This window comes from Corapipo altera, unplaced genomic scaffold (genome assembly GCF_003945725.1).
Source record: "Corapipo altera isolate COAL_440 unplaced genomic scaffold, ASM394572v1 44, whole genome shotgun sequence".
NCBI classification, from domain to species: domain Eukaryota; kingdom Metazoa; phylum Chordata; class Aves; order Passeriformes; family Pipridae; genus Corapipo; species Corapipo altera.
Genome location: NW_020884880.1, coordinates 19337107 through 19350996, shown reverse-complemented (window position 1 = coordinate 19350996; position 13890 = coordinate 19337107). Strand labels below are relative to the sequence as shown.

At 38.7% G+C, this 13890-nt stretch overlaps 1 protein-coding gene across 7 annotated transcripts in view; it reads right to left on the bottom strand.

Moving 5' to 3' along the window:
* The window catches only part of RBMS3 (RNA binding motif single stranded interacting protein 3), a 596100-nt gene that overhangs the window by 249604 nt on the left and 332606 nt on the right, over window positions 1-13890 (bottom strand). For all 7 annotated transcript variants that reach the window (XM_027639205.1, XM_027639210.1, XM_027639206.1 and 4 more), the window contains one exon: window positions 10470-10561. In XM_027639205.1, coding sequence (XP_027495006.1) covers window positions 10470-10561 — 92 coding nt within the window. The remainder of the gene's footprint in view (window positions 1-10469; window positions 10562-13890) is intronic.

Sequence of the window (13890 nt, the reverse complement as noted above, 5' to 3'; positions counted from 1 at the left end):
GAATACTTATCAACTATGCATGCACATAGTAAAACCCCTTATGTCTATATACAGAGAGACAGAACTGTGACACTGCACTGGAACAGCATCATCTATTACGTAAGTGGGATAGTAAAGTGGCAAAGATACCTTTAAAGACAGGTAAGCCTTTCTTCAAGGCATCTTCTCTTTCTTTATCTGTCTACCAGCTGCATTTAAAAACTGAAATTATAGAACTGCATGAAGAAATGACGTCTGAGACACAGATTTCAGTTTCAACTCTTAAAAAAGTATGTCCACTTGTTCCAAGGAATTCAAAGCCAAGCTTTCTAGCCCCAAGCCTTAATTATCCCAACTCTAAAGTTTTCTGACTGGAAATGAACATCTTTCTGCACTATCTCTTTTTCTTTTTGAACCTTGATAAAAATATCAAAATAGCAGATGACTGACAAGTGGCAATTATTGAAAATACTCTGCTTTGTTACTTACTGGCACAGAGATAAGCAAAGTTGTATCCATTTTAACAAGGGGAAAGTATACCTCCTACCAAATACTATATTCATATTCTAATTCTATGTTCACCCCAGGAAAGGTCCAATTTTTCCAGCTATAAAAATGCCTTTACAGCTACTATCATCAAAGTTTTCATTGTTCTCCATGGCTTTTGAGACCCCAAATTATGAGGCACAGTAAACGAAATAACCATTGTATCTCCATTACTGCAATGTAAGGGGTGTCTTTGGTAGATGTAAACCTCCCAGAGGTTCTCAGGACATACCTTTGTATAGTTTCTTTGGGAATGACAGAAAGACTCCCTCTGCCTAGTTAGAGGAATTGGTCATTTAGGGTCCCTAGGTTTTTCCATGTGTCCACCATTTTGGATTATGACTCTTAATAATAAGACTAATTTTCTTCCATGAGGAGTAGGGAAAGCAGAACAGCATGACTATACACCCCTCTGAATAAGATTCATCTGCACAGCATGACATCTGCTGCAGTCCTTTCCTCCTTTTAGATACAAAGGCTTGTGCTGCAGCATTGCTGGTAACATCACACCCAAGCAGTGGGCACCAGATAAAATGCACCGGGGTACGTCAGTAGCCCCTGGCAAAGATAAAGTCCTCAAGCCTGCTGACAGAATTGGTCAGACATTGATCCACTGGTGGCATTAGTTTCAGGCATTGTTCAGCAACGTGACAGACTCTAATTTGATTTAACATTTAAGGAAAGTTGGGATCAAACAATCCCAGACTTTAGGGTAGGCATTTATAATGCCTTATTTACACACAGACGTGGGGGTTTTCAGTATATTTCTTTTTGACACAACACTGAACATGTGTCCTCATACTTGGGGTTGTCCTTTACTTACTGCGTTAAAGGAATAGTTCTGTTACTTTCTTTTAACACTTCAATTATTTCTGTGATACATTTTTCTAAAGCTGACAGTTCTTATTTAAAAAAAATTATCTTCCTAGATTTAATCAAATATATGCATTTATCTTTGTACAAAATGAGGACTGCCTTAAAAAGTACCTGATACCAGCCAAATGTACCCTTCCTCTGTGTGTCCATTTTTCCATTTCCCATGCTGTAGCACTACAAAGCATTAGCAATATTCATCTCTTGTCCAGTATATTGATACAAGATGACCCTATAATCTTCCTCTCAGCTCTGCTTGCATATTACAAAAACAGTTTACCACGCTTCATGTTCATTCCTTAGCAACTGCTCCTTGCTTCTAAGAACCACTTCCCTATTTACGCATGCACATCCTGGCACATCTTAAAACTGGAAACAGAACAGGGATTGACGGAAGTTATGATTGCATTTCACAAAATCATAAGTGGCATGAAAAAGATTCATAGGGAACAAGAGCCTTCTGTCTCTTCTGATACAAGAATTAGCACGCAAGCAATGAAATCAACATTGCAGGTCTAGAGCAAGCAAAGGAGATCGTTCTCTGAAGAACATAAGGTTAAGCTGAAGAATTTTGTATGGCCAGATGTTGTGCTGCCAAAATTTTAAATGGGAAAAAAAAAAAAGGCAGGATAAATTCTTTATTTGGGGATCGGAAGGCAGTTCTACAAAAGACTATTCAATACAAGCTGAGGAAATCCCAAGTTGCAAATTGCTAGAGGCTAGGAGACTACACTGGGGAAGTATCTCAGATGCTTTCTGGTTCTTGTACTCCTCTATTGGCATGTGCAAAAGCATACAACCAGAAAGAGAATCTGATGCCAGAGAGAACTTTATTCTGGCCTGATATGGCCAGTTTTACATTCTTAAATCATTTACATTTATTTTGATCACATCAAAGCTAGTCTAACATGACTGAAAATAGAATTCAACCCTTTATGTCACCATAATCTCCCTTTCTGAGCACAAAGGGAAAGTATAAGGACTAAAAAATTCCATGAGCTGCCATCATGACTCAGTTTGTTGTATTCATCATGAGGAGAGCCTAATTTGATAATTTTATACAAAGGAAAAATAGAGGTTCTTTTTACAGCAACAAAAATTATCATTCATTAGTGAATAAAACTGCATCTAAATCTAAATTTATTTAGATTACAGACAAACCACTCAGACGTTGGTTGAATGGGAGACATTCATTAATACGGAAATAATAAGCTGAGTATTCACTAATGCAGTAATATTTAGATATTCAGAGGGGGATGCATATGTGCAAAGGGAATATCTGTGCATATTACCAGTAGATTTGCATTTACTGGCAAGTGTGTACCTGTGTATTTCCAGGCTGATGAGCTGTTACACAGGCACACACATCAATGCTACTGAAGCTTGCACACTTGCTTTCCCAATCAAACCAAATAATCAGAAAGTGACCCAATTTTCACATAAATTGCATTGATTTGTTGAAACTGTGTCTCAGTCCAGACTAAGTGGTACCGCAAAAAGCATGCACATAGCCTCCTGCTGGTGGGTCATATGAATCTCCTTCTCCTCCCAAGGAAGCATGATAGATACAATGAATTTTTTGTCTCTCACCCTACAAAAGCACTGTCCTCATTCTGAGCTACAGAAGAATATGATTAAATGATATGTCACTGAAAGAAAGGCTACGTCTATTTTCTATCACAGTAATATTTTCTAAAATCACAAGTTTTTATCATTTCGGAGTGCACTGGGTTTTTCCTGGTGAGTAAAGATGTGTTTACTGAATTTAGAACATAGTTTCTCTCAGTCTGAACTGCAGATTCCCAAGCTGCATAGTTGTGGTCGGATAACTCCTCCACGGGGCATTCAGAGTTTCCTGAGTATGGAGGCAAAAAAAGAATTAATCTGATTCCAGTGTTTAACTCATTTGCAGGACTCAGATTTCCTGTTCTGCAAACATAAAGGGTTTGCAAAGAGTGCGTAAGACCTTCCAAGATGTATAGCTATGTGAGTGCTAAAGATAGGGAGTCCCATTCTTCTCTCTGGCTTAAATTGCCAAAGCTCTGTGGATTTCAGCTGTATTATTACCAATTCAAATGTGTTCCAAGTCAGAGGAAAGTCAAGAACAATGTGTATTTATGAAAAAGGCCAACTCTTGTTTGGCTGAAGTTCATAACCCGAAAAGAACCCAGTAATTCCACTATTCTTCAGCTTAAAAGTTGGCTACACTTTTCACTTTCAGCATCTGTTCTGTGGTGCAAGGCATTAATAGCATGGAGGTGGATATATTTACTGATTGTTTTTATTTTAATTTTCAAAGGCACAGGAATGTTTTAATCTGAGATGAAGTTACAGTGTGAAAAAAAATCAAGTCAATCTAGAAACTAAAGCAGCACTTAAAAAGAGAAGGAAAATACCAGGGCCAGGTCTGTTTGGGGTGATAGCTAGAGAATAAACATGATTGTATATGCCATAAGATTTTCTAAGCTAACTTAGTGGTTAAGAAAGATGCTGAGCTAGTTTTTGGGAACAAAGGAACACAGCACTGACCTAATTCCTCTCAATTAGCCAATAGTAAAGTTCCATTCACTTTTAGAGAGAAGAATTACGTTAAGCAGTTCTCAAAACTCCCAGAGAAATTACTGTTTATAAATTTGGCAGGTGTGGTACAAGAGCTGTGGATGTGCACACCCCATTTCAGGCTGACCTACATGTTTTTAGGAGCAGCACATGCAAGTATGAAAGGACTGCTGGATCTTAATACCCTCAGGATTACTTGATGTTCTTGTTTCAAGAATGGCTCAAGATAATGCATTCTATATTGGCTTGTGAATGTACATCTAAAAGCAGGAATAGGATCATAGATCACTTCACACTGGCTACTGTATAGTTCTCAGGTAGAAGTATGAAATTGTCCCAGCTAGATGAGACTAGGAAGTCCTTCCATTAATGTCATGCATCTTTGATATCACCCCAATCAATCACTCTTTGTGCAAAGCTGTTCACTGCTTTAGACTTGATTGTGTAGGAAGCTCATAGGACACTGTCATCTGCTACTGCAAATTTTCTGAAATTTAAAGTTAGCGCTTTGCTAGCACATCTGTGATTTGAATCCTGAATTGACATTGTGTTTCATATGGAAAAACAAAACAACAAAAAACAACACAAAACTTTCAGGTTTGGAAAGGCACATCTTTGTACAAAATTTTGAGATAAAATCTGATACAAAAAAATAATTTAGCATCTTGTCAATCCTTTTACTTTGTCAATCATTATCCTTTAAGTAATGGAAAAACCTGCACTTACGGGCCAGCTCCAGCTGGGAAACTATGATTCCCCATTACAAGAGCAAAAGATAGTTTATGCAAAACAAGAACACAGGTAAGTGGATAAGAGAGGATGAGGAGGGCACAGCTTTGATAAGTGGCATTACATGAAACTTGGTGCTTATTGTCAGTTCTTCTTCAGGACACTTTTGGTATGGTTGACTTGGTAAAAGAAATCAAAGGAGAGAGATACTCGCACCTGTAATTTCCACATCTAAACTGAATCACCTTTCACTTCCTTCCAGCTATAATGTTTTGTTGTCACTTAACACAGGATCAATTCAGGTCAGTATTGGTCAGCCAGTACATACTGTACAAAAGCACAGGGAGAGATAGTTAACATTTTAGGAAGATAAGAGGAAGGCTCACTACAAAGTGCTCCACACACATGTACTAGTGGTGCCAAATGTCTCCGACAACTGTTGCAGCAGCAGCCCACGCCCAGTTGTGCAATTCATTCAGAAACGATGTGGAAGGTGGCCAGCAGCAGCACAGCCATGTTCTTAGCTTATCCTACAATGCTGAGCATGCTGAGGTTTCCAGAGTCACTAGCCCCTGCTCTAGCAGCAAGAAAATCCAATAGTTTATAAATAGCCAATACAAATATTAGATTTCATAGAACAGTTTGCTGGGGGTGGGGGATCAGGTAATTAAAAAACAGGATTAAAACAAAGCCTGACAGTTTCAATAGTGAGCTCTAAAGCATTCTGCTAGCATTCTGCTTTGTTTTCAAAAGGAAAGTTAACTCAGTTGAATAGGGCTGTTATCCACCAATATTATACAAAAACTCAACCAACCATTATCCTAAAGTTTGCTTAGCTAAAATTTGCAGACATTTCAATTATGAGTTAATAAACGACTTGTGGGGTTAAGTGTGTCATGTGGATAGGCCATATTTCATATTTTGTAAGGATAGAATTTTTATTAATTATTTTCCTGAATTTTTAAACTGCAAAAAACAAAGAATTAAAACTTTTCCATAAAAATCTAGATTAAAAAATATTGGGCAGACTGGAAAGTCTTTCCAGTTTAAGGAACAGGCCTTTAGAGTATTGGTATATGATCCAGAAAAAAGGGAAGTAATTTAAAAAGAAGAGAAAATGAAGTTGAAAAATGAGCAGACAGAATGGATTTATTTGGTCAGCTGACTCATACCAGAGCAATTCCTAAAACCTACGCAAAAGCCTGGAAAATAAATAAGATTCTTCTGTGGGACTTTCATTTCCTTGGTCCTTGGAGAAAAACTGTCAATTTAACTATATGGCAACCAGCTCTCTGTTCCTCTTCAGGAGCTCTTATGCTTGGCTCTGTTCAGCGGGAAACAGTTTCCTTTTTTGTCTTTCATCTAGATGGTGATTACTCCCTGTATTTAAGCTTCTGCATGATGGAGAGATGTGAAAAAACCAAAATCACTTTCTGTAATTCCCTTGTCGAGCAAAACACATCAGAGCCTACCGGCACAGTCCTTTTTCAGAACCAGTTCCTTCAGTGTACCCTCTGGATGGCAATTACTGCAGCAGAGTAGTTAAGAAATGGACTTAGACAACTGCCAGCGCTAATTAAATATTCCTTCAATGTTCACATTTTTCACATGGGTCCTGAGGATGTCTAAATGCATTTGACATACAAAAGGAAAACCCAGAGAAGACATGCATCATCTAATACATTTTTAATCCTTATAAATGCATTTGGAATAACAGCAGGATTGAAAACACTTCCTTTGTGAATGTATTTGTTTCAACACTCTTGATGTGCTGCTAGATATTAAAGAAGGTATTACTCTCTGCAAGAACCTACCTTTGCCATAACTTCCACTTTATGCAATCTTACAGCAGACTAAAACTGGAAATAAAAGACGGGAGAGAGAACCCCAAAATGTCTGTTCTGTGACGGTATAAACTGATTGCACAGTTCATCTTCAGGCTGACACAAGCTCAGATGCTCAAATTTATTTAGACAGCAGACTTCTATTGATTTTTCAGGTGATTTAGACTCCTCAGCATCACTAAAAGCTTATATATAAACTAGATTAGGAAGTGTCCTCATGAATGTGTAATTCTGGGTGAAGGACTATTGCAAATCCCAAGAACAGTCGTGGCTACAGATTTTATTAGAACACTGATACATTTTTCATGTGTACTAGGTTTCCTTGCCTACTTGTCTGAGCCAACTCTCATATTACTGAGATTCTCCTTATTAATTTTCCATATTCTGTCTATAACATTTTTCTAGAAAATGCAGGAAAGGAGCATATGGAAAAACCCAAACTGATATATAAAACATATACACAAACACTGCCTTTCCTGTGTCATGTTTGTGTAGTCCCTAGCACAAAGAGACAAACTAATCAATAATTCCTGTGAGATTACCCAGAGACATATAAATTGGGTCATTTTTAGTAGGAAAACAAACCCAAAAAACCACCTGGACTTTACAAGCCTGTACAAGCAGGCACTTCATACATACAAATCTGCTCCATACAAAGCAAATCTGCTTTGTCCAAAGGCAAACAAGAAGCACGTAGTAAAATAAGCCATGCCAGCTAGGAAAACACCCCATAGCATTAATTCTCCTTAATAAATTAAATTCTTAATAAGCACTTCTGAAAGTGATGGACAACTTAGATGAGCTATATTGGATGTAGGACAGTGGCAGTAATCAAAGCTCATGCTTCAGGTACCAGGGAGAGAGAAATGCTAAAGAGGCAAGGTGAAAACACACACATGTACAAGAGCCTCACACAACTGTCATGCAGGTGGGAGGCTGTGTGGGTCCTTGTCCCACAAAGTGGACAGCTGTTCATGGGCCCATGAGACCTCATCTCCCAGTTGCCATCACTACCTCTGCAGGCATAATACTGCTGTTCCTCTCTCTCAGCCAAATCCTCTCCTGACTACTTCAAATTAGAACAAAAAGAGAGGTCCAAACATGTTTAATGGTTGGGGGATTTTTCGCTTTGTGAGTTTATGGAATGTATTAGCCTCAACAGAATAGTGACGGGACTTGGAGCATCAATCCACCAGAGTTTAACTTTCTTCCAGAGGCTGCACTATGAAACAAAATCAGCCAAAATGGTGTTCAAATGCCATAAAAAAGAGGGAGGTGGCTGTATTTAAGCATCGATAAAATGAGTATATTTTACTCAAGTATCCACAAGATACTTCTGCTAGCCAATGTGGGTGGGGGTTCAGTTCTGCTTTTTGTTTTTCGAAGAAAATTCCTGGATTTCTATGAGAAAAATTATATTGTGTTACAATTGAGAAAGAACCACTCTTTCCGAGCAAGATTTCTCTCCAGGAAAACATCACAGATGATACCAACACCTCAGCAGACTTTCTCTCTCTACTGAAGAAGGCCAGCACATAGCAAAAGTTGGCCGACGCCTCTTTCACTTTTATTCAAAAGCATCCACAACTGGACTGACATTATTAACATTCACAGAACACAGGTTACAGTCTGTCTTCTCCCAGGCCTCTACATGGGGCAGTTTCCCTGCATTGCAATGCAGAATAAAAGAGAGGACACTGATGCTATTTTTTAAACATATGCCATGAAAAAGGTTTAGGGAATTTCTTCAGACTTATTCTTTTTATTTCACTTGAGAGCCACCATTCACTACTAATTAAAGCAGCTCTTGAAATAAAACTGCTCTGGATAAACTTCCAGAAGTGGAGGCTAAATTTTTCTTCTGCTTCTTTCTTCAAACCTCTTCTGAGCCCTCACTGTTAATTCAGACACTGGCAGGTAATGCTGTCTTTTAGTCCTGTTATACAACTTGGTTTCCAACATGTGCAAGAACTAACATGTTTCTCCAGACAGACTTGCTTTCCCAGGCCCCTGCCTTCTCAGAAATGTGAGGTACTTTGTGTGGAGTCATCTCAATTTCCTTTGAAACCCCATTTTTCTAAATACTTAGATTTTTTTCAGAGATAAGAAAAGTCAGTTGTATATTTATCTTGAACTGTCAAACACACTAAAAAGAGTCTATCTGGGATTCCAGGCACCGTAGCTAAATAATAAAAATACAGTCAGTCTTATGCAAACAAATGTGTACACACCAGCTGCCTCAAAGTCTCACAGGGCAGAAAACTACTCCTGCCACAGAGTCCCCAGAAAACAAACCAACCAAGGGTTGGTACTGCCCTTCTCACTCTGTAAACACCAGGTTTTGCTTTTAGTCCCTAAAATACTGGACAATCCAAACCACAGTGTTTTAAGTCACCACCTTTTTTGGTATTTCCACACATATAAGGTACTGAAACTGTTCATTGTTCTGAATCATGAAAACAGCAAACATAGATTTATCTTTCAATCCTATCTTTAAATCTCTAATTTTAAATCTACAACTTTACAGATTTATATGGATTTATATTTTATATAGATTTTTTATAGATTTACTCCTCCCTAGAAATAGCTATTTGATTCCAATCTGTAGGACAAAACATGTCTCCTGTCTTTGGTTTCTTTTTCACAGCTTGACTAATGCATCAAATTGTCTATATTTTAACAAGGATCTGCTGTATATCTGAGAAATAAAATGGCGCAGTCCTTAGTAGAAGTTCACATTCTTCAGCTTGCCATCTTTTACTCATTTGAAAAAAACATTTTTTATCACCATGTGTCAATAAAAACTAAGAGCCAATAAAACAGCCTAGCTTACATTGTGGGGCACTGTTAAACAGAAATAAATGGATGACATCCAATTTCTTTCAGGCACAGTGAGTGTAATTCAGTAGAAGTCAAAAGAACCTCATTTACCAGAAATGATTTTTTTTTCTTGTAAAAAACACCAAAACTATGCTTGATATTGTTGAAAAACAAAGGTTTAAACCACCAGCATTCCTTTAAATGAGAATCTTTAAATATGGTGATTGTTTATTACTTAATTTGCCTCTTCTTTGTAATTACCTGTTTGTTTTTACTGTTTGAGATTCTAGGACAGCATCATTTCTACAGAGACTAAATCAGGCAATATTAAGAGCCTTTTGTGATTCTTGGGCAAGGCATTTTTAAAGTACAAAGCAACAGCCATTGTTTGGTGGCTGACACAGTCTAGAGCACAAAGACAAATTATTATGCCATCAGAAAGGTAACAGCTGGACCACACAATGGTAATTTACTGTCTCCCCATCAGCCCCTTTGCCTGGGAAAAAAGGATAATTCCAGGACCAGAGTAATTGAGCTTACTGCACTTGCTATGGCTTCTGCTGCCCCTCTGAACAGATGCCAGTCACCTTCAGATAACCCTTAGAAACTATTCTTTCAGCAGCCTGCTACACTTCCATTTATGTCCTCAAAATAACTAAACAAACCAAGGAGAAACCAAACCAAGGCAGATCAACAAAATTTTCCTTATGTTCAGTCAGTCACTCCTTCAGAGAAGCCCCCAAGACACATCAGAAAAGAACAACTTTTCCAAAGCAAAGGAACCAAATGAAGACAACCCTGACGTAAAGAAAAGGCAACTCTTTCACCCATCAGTTAGCACAAAGGCATTTCCAGTGCTCTTCCACTCTGGTACCCTCTATCTTACAATACTCTCCAGAGAGAGGAGCAGAGAGAGAGTGCCAGAGCAGAGACCATTACATGAGAGACAGCTCTCAAGAACACAGAAAAACCATAGGATGAACAAGGCACTGGAGCCAAAGGATGAAAAAATCATTGGAATAAGCAATCCAAAACCTTAAGAAAAACAGGAGCAAAAAAAACTCTTGGAAATTTAACGCAACAGCTCAAATAATCCTGCAATAACATGGTTGTTCTTACCTTTGCCATCTGCGCCTGCACGCCATTTGCTTTGAGAGATGCTACTGCTTTCTGTGCTGCTGCTGGACTGTCAAAATCTACAAAACCATAACCTGAAAAATAAATGGATAAACAGAGATCTTCAGTATTATCCATGTGTATGTGAACAGATAAAGATTTTATTTTTAAAAAGAAGGAAACCCTTTCCCTTCTCTCATACTGTCTCCTAGTCTTCCAGTAGCACTGCCACCACATCTCTATTTCACACATCTTTTCTCCTGAAGCTAGTGGGATTTAAGGGAATGCAGTTACCTGAAGATTCAAAGTGCATAAAGGTATGCAGCAGAGGAGGAGAGAAGGCTGGATCTGCCCTAACAAATAAATAGTCCCTGGCAGCAGACGAGCACAGACATTTGTGGGGCTCTCTGGTGCTCTGGAGTCCTGCCCCATCTCTTCCATAAGAGGAGGTAGCAGTATGGCTCTTCCTGGGACACAAAGCTAGAGAAAATAATGCCCTTTTCCTGCCCCTTGAACCTATACAAGGAAGGATTAAGCTTCAGAAGAGAAGGGTAGCAAGTCTCTGCAGTGGGCTGGGGCCATCTGTGCAGAGACAGGGAGAGCAGCCTTCCAGCAGGTGGGACCAATTCAGGGAGAAATTGCAATGTGTGCTCTACAACCAACTGCTAGATAGCTCTAGAGGATGGTAAGACAGTAAAGTCACAGCTTTGGTTAAACCACATCCCTTTCATCTCACTGCTCTCTGGGCTGGAACAAGGGGCAAATCCCTGCCAGGAACTGCTTTAGGGTATCATCCGAACAGCAGCTTAGTGAGGTTAGATCTGAGGGATTGATAAGGGATAATCATCTGCTTTTAAGTGGCTTTCTTACTCCCAGTATTTGCATTAGTTTAGTATATTAATCAGCCAGTCACTTCCTATCTTCTCTTCTTCCTTCCATTTTTTCTTCCTTTAACCAGCAAGACTGATATGTTTGAGCAACACCAGTGCTGTTAAGCTGGATAGCAACAACTCTGAAAGTATTTTTATTTTCCTAAAGACATAAAGTAGGGTTAGGAGGACAAAGAATGGACTTTTCCCTCATTTTCAACAGCATTCAAATGTCTTGCTCACAAAGATTTCAATTGAATTAGGAAGATTTAAAAATCTCACCAGGCACCGATTTAGGCAGCTGCATGTATTTCACAATCCATACAGGGAAACCCCAAACCTACATCTTTATAAGCAATTACAGTGCAGGTAGGCATGTGCTGCTCAGACAAGCTGTGGCCAGGGGCCACATCTTTGGCATCTCCCTGGAAAGCCATATGGATGAAACTGAACTGCCTGAAAGCTTTAATAATATTAGCACAAGCATATTTATAGCACAGCAGCTTCTTTGCAGACATCTCCATTTACTAGGTCAATACACATCACACAGGAGGCAACCACAGATATGATTTCCTGCTGTATCCATATGTATTTCTTTCCCCAGCTTTTCTTCCTACTTCTGGGAGGCCTCATCGCCTTCCTCTCCACACCAAATCTAGGTAACAAGAGTTTATGCTTGTGATCGCCTTGCCTCTCAAGTTACAAATATCTCTTTATTAATATTCTGTTATGCATGCATTACTAAATGCAGGAGTTAATCCAATGATAAAAAAAGATTTTGTGTACACAGATTTTTTTTGTTTTCTTGGCTTAAGTCTCACTCACACAGTTTTCAGAAAATGAAATGAAAGAAGAAAAAACAAACAGAAAAAATTGTTAAAGAAACTGCTGACTTCAAGAGTGCGAAAAGCACTATTTTGGTAGCCAAGTCAATATCTCAGCCTTTCTGTTCTTTTCTTCTCTCAGTTTTCTGGTTTTGTTTGTTTGTTTGGAGTGTTTTGTTTGTTTGGTTTGTTTTGGTGGTGGTGGTGGTTTGGTTTTTTTGGGGAGGTGTTTGTTTTTGGTTTTGTTTTTCTTTGTTTTATTGGGTTTTTTTGGGGGGGGGGTTGTTTGTTTGTTTGTTTGTGGAGAATTTTTTTGGCAGGGCATTACTACAAATGGAGGGAAATCCTAGAACAACTCTACACTAGGACAGCAGATCTAATGAACACGACCATAAAGAAGCACATTAGAGTTTGGTCAACTTGGGGATGTGAAGGGTGTTTTACCTGCTCAGATTCCTCCATTTGATTTTCCCTTTTTACTGCTACTGAAACTGCCATTTTTAAATCAGCTTGTTCTACATTGCATTTTCCACTGCAGTGTTATCCAAGCTCTCTCCTCACTGCCCAGCAGCAGTAAAGCTGATGGCACTCTGAACCAAAAAACCATGCTACAAGAGAGCAAGAGTCCTCTCTGGATTTCTCCCATGCCTCTGCCCTTTGAGAGAGCAGCTTCTGGGAGGAAGGCAGAGATACAATTAGATGCAGCTTCCATCTTCCTAGTTGAGAGATCCTGACAAGGAGCCAGAGCTGCCAAGTGGGAAATCTAAAATGCCTTGAGAAGTCATGGGATGGCTTGGATCAAACACAGAGCAAATTACTTTTTAGGATAGCAAGATTCTCTTCTCAGAGACTAAATTTGTTTTTATTTCTCATCATTTCTGTGCCCAACAACTATGAGGTGAAAGTACAAAAGTTTTAATATTGGCATTAAAAACAGATAATAGAGTTAGATTTTTATATTTAGCATCAGTGTACAGTGCAGGTTTCATGTTCAAAGTAATAGAAAGGAAATTACTTCTTATATGACTTTCTAGACAGCACAGTAAGTATTCACATCTCAGTTAGTGCTGCTTGTAAATATAAACCAGCATGTGTAAGAATATTCTGGCGTTGCATTATAGATATCAGGTATATCTAACATTCCCAAATCTTCGTTTGGGAAGCCTAGCCAAGATGATGATATCTAACACAGTAAATTATTGAATATTAACATCAGTCCAGGATTTCTAAAACCATGAATATCCTCTAAACACTTTTTCAGTGGACACAAGGGGTTATATAACCATATCAGAGGTCCAGTGCGAGTCTTGAGACAAAAAACCCAAATCTTTAGCTGTCCATTATGCATTCTAGTATTACTACTCGCAGTCTCACTGCAAAGCTGCTCTTTTTCCTTCCCTTAAGCTCATTTCCATTCCAAGTAACTTTTTCTGGCCCTCCCCCCTCCTGACACATCTCTCCACCACACACAGAACATCAGGACAAAATCACTCCATGGCTGAAAATCCGTCCAAAGAACATCAATCTGCTGCAAGAGAAGCCAAGTTCCCAGGCTGTTTCAGCATTCAAGTATCCTTACAAGAACCCTGCAATGCTATATAACAGAAAACCAGGCATGCTGCCTTTTTGTACAGTTTCTGTTCTTCCACGTAGATGTTTATAGCCTATGTTGGTGACCTACACTAACATATTTCATTTGTTTGTAATCTCACTTCATTTTTTGGTCTCGGG